Here is a 6,056-nt window from a genome sequence, read left to right on the forward strand (position 1 = left end):
GCTCAAAGGGCCGAGATATCAGACTAAGGTGTCATACAAGATGCGGAGCCACCCCTTCACCAACTGTTGCACTTGATTTGTTGATAGTATTGAAGTTCATCAATGGCGGCTCCCATGGTTATTGAATATTTTTTTTCAAGATTACGACTTCTCATATATGGGACCTTCAACCAACATTTGCACAAGAGAAACAAACTATCATGCTCTTGACCGCATATCATATATGGGACCTTCAACTGACACTTGTACAAGAGAAGCAAACTATCATGCTCGAGGTGTAACAACAGGATATGTGGTCAAGAGATCATCACAACTACTGAACTCGAGAGACATACATCGAGAATGGCATTAAATGTGGAGACGTCATACGAACTTGGAAAATCATTTAAAACATGTCAGCAACAAAGCCTAGTTTACGATTCATGATTTAGGCTTTTGTATAGAAAAATGTCTAGTTCCTTTTGTCTCTACATTTTTGGATATATCAACTTTTGTACTATTAAAGCAATAAAACATCTTTTATACTTCAACGCAAATCGTCTTCTTTTCCTCATAGATATGTGCCTCTACACATGAAGAATTTATGTGATGATCCGATGATGCCAAATCACTTTTTTTTTAAAACTCATGTGATTGAACTTAGAATGAAACTCTAAGCTTCCTACGTACCTCGATGAAGAGAATCAAGTCATAACCTAGTTTAGAGGGGTGAGTTCTTTTTTTTTTCTTTTTTTTATGTCCTAATTTTTGCATAGGCCAACTCTGACAAGGTTTTCAACCTAGCGGATTTATTTTTTGACCGTACGTAGTTTAGACTCAAGCGGGCCATGAGTGTCGCAACGTGCAGTTTAGGCCCATGCATCAAGGAGCGTCATGACTTGCAGTTTAGGCTTGTATGTCGAGGAGCGTAGCTGACTTTCATGGGAAGTACTACTTCAGAAATTTGCCATTAATTGGACCAACTCTGAGGCCATCCTTGTCAATAATTTGTATGCGCCACTTGAATAGGCTTCTTTCACAACATATGGCCCATCCCATTTTTAGGTATACTTGTCGCCTATGCATTTGTTGAGGCTTATGGGTCGTCGAACAACTAGGACTAAATCTCCCACTTGGAATGATTGTGGCCGCACTTTCTTGTTGAAGGCTCTAGTTAGTCGAGCTTGATAGTACTCCAATTTTTGTTGCGCTTCCAATCTTTTCTCATCCAATGCCTCTAACTCTGCTAGGCGAAGTTGAGCATTCTCTTCGGACGTGAGTCCTTCTTGGATTGTGATCTGCAATGATAGAATTTATTGCTCCAACGGAAGGACTGCTTCTACGCCATACACCAAAGAGTAAGGAGTTGCTTGTGTAGTAGTTTTGAAGGTTGTCCGGTATGCCCACAAAGCTTCACCAATTTCCTCATTCCAGTCTCTCTTGTTCTTTGCAACAACTTTCTTCAAAAGGTTATCAAGCGTCTTGTTAAAAGCTTCAGCAAGGCCATTGGCGGGTGCATTATACATTGAAGACTTATGTTGCTTGAAACCAAATTTCTCGCATAGACTCCTCACGAGCTTGTTATCAAATGGCGTTCCATTATCAGTGATTATGTATCTTGGTATATCGTACCTAAAAATTATGTTCGACTTGATAAAATCGGCAACAGTTTCATTTTTTACTTCCTTGAGTGGAATAGCTTCAGCCCATCTAGAAAAGTAGTATGTGGCAGCCAATATGTATATCTGTCCTTTTGATGACTTTAGAAGCGGTCCAACAATGTCAAGTCCCTATGCATCAAAAGGCCATAAAGCTACAGTTGGATAAAGAGGCTCCGGAGGTTGGTGGATATAGTTGGCGTGCAATTGAAACACTTGACATCTTTTGGTATGTTCCATGCAATCCTTCAACATTGTCGAACAGTAATACCCCATCCTCTTGATGTGAAAATGGAGCTTAGGACCAGATTGGTGTGCTCCACATGAGCCAGAATGTGATTCCTCCATCGCTTGGTGGGCTTCTTCTTTGTCAAGACATCGCAAGAATAGTCCTTCAAAAGAGCGGCGAAATAATGTCCCCTTGTAGAAGATGAATCGTGGTGCCCTTCGCTTGATGTATGTTCTTTGTCGTGGATCCTCGGGTAACTTTCCATGTTCAAGGTACTCTATCAATGGTTGCCTCCAATCCTCTTCTTCAATCACCCCAACGGACATATGATGACTTTCGTTGATTTGAAGATCAAGAAGTCTAGGAATGACCCATCGATGACACACATGTATCTTTGTTGACTCATTCTTTCCAAGTGCCATCATCATGGCCAAATTAGTCAAAGCATCAGCCATGTGATTTTCTTCTCTTGGGACGTGGTTTAAGAACACTTAGTCGAATTTTTCGAGTAAACAAGAAGCATATTGGTGGTATGGCAAAAGATCTTCCTTCTTTACATTATAAATCCTCAAAAGTTGGTTGATGATCAACTTAGAGTCGCTGTATATCTCCAATTGTAGAATCTTTAAGTCTAATGCCATTTCAAGACCGATGATCAAAGCTTGATACTCTGCAGCATTGTTGGAGCATGTTTCACCTAAAACAAAGGAGAATGGCAAAACTTGTCTATCTGGAGGGACCAACACAACACCTGCCCCCGCACCGTTCCGACATGCGGATCCATTAAAGAACATTGTCCATGGTGGCAATTTTTCAACGAACAAAACGTCTTCATATGGAAACTTATCAGAAAGCTCCCATTCCACTGGAAGAGGGTGATCAGCTAGAAAATCGGCGAGTGCTTGTCCTTTCACAGCCTTTTGAGGTGTGTATGTGACCTCATAGTGGTTAAACAATATGAACTATCTTGCTAGGCGTCCAGAAAGAACATGTCAAGTCATCACGAACTTCACAGGATCTGCTCGAGAGATGAGTTTGATGGTATATGCTTCAAAATAATGCCTTAGTTTATTTATTGCATAAAGTAACGCTAAGCTTATTTTCTCAACAGGCGTGTAGTTCAACTCAGCTCCTATTAGAGTTCGACCGAGGTAGTACAAGGCTTGTTCCTTTCCTTCATCATTCTCTTAATCAAGTAGTTCCCCAAGTGAGCGTTCTTGTGCTGCAATGTAGAGTATCAATGGCTTCCCAAGCATTGGTGCCCCTAACACAGGTGGATTCACCAAGTATCTTTTGATGCTTGCAAAAGAATTTTCACATGACTGATCCCAATGAAAAGGGATATCCTTCCTCAATAGATGATTAAAAGTTTGATATCGTCCGGCCAGATTAGAGATGAACCTCCGGATGAATGCTAAGTTTCCCTGTAGACTTCGAAGCTCCCTCAAGTTCTTTGGCTCGGGCATTTTCTGAATGGCATCAATCTTTATGGGATCAACTTCAATTCCATGATGGCGCACAATGAAGCCAAGAAACTTTCCTGAGGTAACTCCAAATGCACACTTGAGTGGATTCATCTTTAGGTCGAATTTTCTTAACCTTTCAAAAATAATTCGAAGGTCTTCAAGGTGGTAAAGCCTACTCTTCGTCTTTACCACCAAGTCATCGACGTAGCATTCAACCCTTTGATGAAGTATGTCATCAAATATGTTTTGCATCGCGTGTTGGTAGGTGGAACCAGCATTCTTCAGACCAAAGGGCATCACTTTGTAGCAGTATATCCCTTTTGGAGTTTGGAAAGCAGTACACTCTTCGTCTTTTGGAGACAATCTGATTTGATTGTATCCGGAGGACCCATACATGAATGACATAGCTTCATGACCTGTTGTAGCATCAACCATAAGTAGCGGAAAGTCATCTTTCGGACATGCCTTGTTTAGGTCTCTAAAGTCAACACAAACACGTATTTGACCATTATTCTTCTTGACGGGTACAATATTCGATATCCATGATGGGTACTTCACCTCTTGAATAAATCCCGCCTCGATGAGCTTGTTGACTTTGACTTCAATTTGTGTACTAGCTCGGGTCGAAACATGCGTTGTGACTGCTTCACATGGCATGATCTACTTTTGATCCCTAAATAATGAATGGCTACCTTAGGACTAAGACCAAGTATTTATTTATACGACCAAGCGAAGACATCTTTGTACTCGGTCAATAACTTGGAGTATTCCTCCTCCTCCTGAGGCGTAAGAAGCGTACTAATGAAGGTGGGGCGTGGATCTTCCGAAGATTGAGTTACTTAAGCTCATACACAGTTGATTGACCGACATCTTCTAGTTGAGGGGGAGCCTCGTGGACTTCATCATCAATGTCAAGGCATGGTCTATCTTCCACAGTTATGTGATAGGATGTTTCCACAAAGTCTGACTTTTCTCTTCGACTTCCTTGGATTGTCGGCCTGGCTTCTTTCTCTTTCTCTGCTTCTTTACAAGGCTGGCAAGTGTAAACAATGGTTCTCCTTTGCATCTTTAGTGGACCATCTGTGGATATTGACAAAATAAACTTTCTCTTCATACGTGATGGGAAAGCACTACAGATTTCTTTGTCAGCAATAACTTTAAATTGATCCCGCTCCTTATGGACTTGCTCCTTATGTTTTGACAGTATCTTTCTAGATAGTGACTTCCTTGTGGTTCCCAGGCGACAAAAGACGGAGGTCTTTGAGGTAGTGGAAACTTCTTTTAGATGTTTGGAAGATACATGTTCACCTTTGTGACTTAGACTTTCAAACACCGAGACTGGAGGTGTTGAGCCTCCAATGCGATCAAACACTGAAGCCCGTTGTTTTATTTTCTTGCCCTTAACTTCCTTCATCTCCTCTACCGAGGTGTGTTGTGATGAAGCTATCTATTTGCTTCTCTTAGATGAAATTCAAAGAGGTTCTACCAAACTGAATCCCAACCCAAACTTTGGAGTGGCGACGTAGTGCCCTTGCTTTCTCAACTTCATTTGGGACTCATTGAGCCCATGTATCTTTTCATGACTGACTTCGTCTTTGAGTTTCCCTAGTCTTGATGGATTGGAGAAATCATAACCAAAATTTTCAAGCAGTATGAAGGCCTTATGATCATAGTGCCATTTTATTTTATCAGCTTGGAGATTGCCTTTAGTAGACTCACAAGTCACGTATGGGATTTGTGCAACTGGGACTGTCATATTCTCCTTCAAATGTTGGATATCTTTGTGACTCATTTGCTTCTTTGGAGTACATTCCTGTAAGAAAGGTTGCCCTTTCTTTCAACGCTCACGTGGAATATAGCAAAAAACTAGATGCTCATTATCAGTCTTTGCTTGTATGTCACCTTCAGATGGTGATAGCTTAATGGAGACTTCCTCAGTTCTCTTCTTAGGTAGCTTGGTGGTAGTCCATTGAGCCTCATTTTTTATTTTGACTTGATATCAGCTTCATCGACTGATGATGATTTCTCCACACTCGGTTCACAAGAATCTAAGTAGAATTTTGCATCTGTAAAGTATGACTCCGTCTTAGTGAAAGGATTGATGTCTGCATAAATTTTGACTATCTCTCCATCCATTATGTACTTCAGACATTGATGCAAAGTAGACGATACCACTCCATTCTCATGAATCCAAGGACGTCCGAGCAGTAGGTTGTATGATGTTTTAGCATCTATGACGTGAATCAGGTGTTTGACTTTATCTCACTAATGGATAATTCCAAGCGGATCATACTTATGGCTCGTTGTCCTCATTGGTTGAAACCTTGGATTGTTAGGTTACTTTTGGATAGCTCATTGATAGAGATCCCAAGTTTTTTTAGCACCATCTTTGGCATGATGTTGACAGCCGAACCATCATCAACAAGTATGCGATTGAGATGTTGTTCCCGAATGGCCCCTACAACGAACAAAGGTCTGTTATGTGGCCTAAACCCCAGCAACAAGTCATCATCTGTGAAGGAAATTGTTGTACAACATGTGACAACCTTTCCGTTATCATGATGTTCTTGTGTTTTCATTGGAGCGAGCTCATCGTTGCTTTCCTTTGTTTCGTCGGTACTAGAAACTACATGAGTTGCACCAACGTGACCTCCATGAAGGAATTTTCTAGGAAAAAATTCATGCAATGTGATGGGCTTTAGGAACTTCGGCGATAAGGCACCA

At 41.1% G+C, this 6,056-nt stretch overlaps 1 protein-coding gene across 1 annotated transcript; it reads right to left on the reverse strand.

Annotated features, from left to right (window-relative positions):
• Positions 1–2,357: 2,357 nt before the first annotated feature.
• LOC142178224 (uncharacterized) lies at positions 2,358–2,660 on the reverse strand. Its single transcript, XM_075247549.1, has one exon. The coding sequence runs from the start codon at positions 2,658–2,660 to the stop codon at positions 2,358–2,360; it is 303 nt and encodes a 100-aa protein (XP_075103650.1).
• Between the last annotated feature and the right edge of the window lie 3,396 nt (positions 2,661–6,056).

Source organism: Nicotiana tabacum, chromosome 24 (assembly GCF_000715075.1).
Source record: "Nicotiana tabacum cultivar K326 chromosome 24, ASM71507v2, whole genome shotgun sequence".
NCBI lineage: Eukaryota > Viridiplantae > Streptophyta > Magnoliopsida > Solanales > Solanaceae > Nicotiana > Nicotiana tabacum.

Coding starts and splice junctions, on each gene's coding strand:
- LOC142178224 (XM_075247549.1), bottom strand. CDS start 2,660: ATGTTCTTTAATGGATCCGCATGTCGGAACGGTGCGGGGGCAGGTGTT.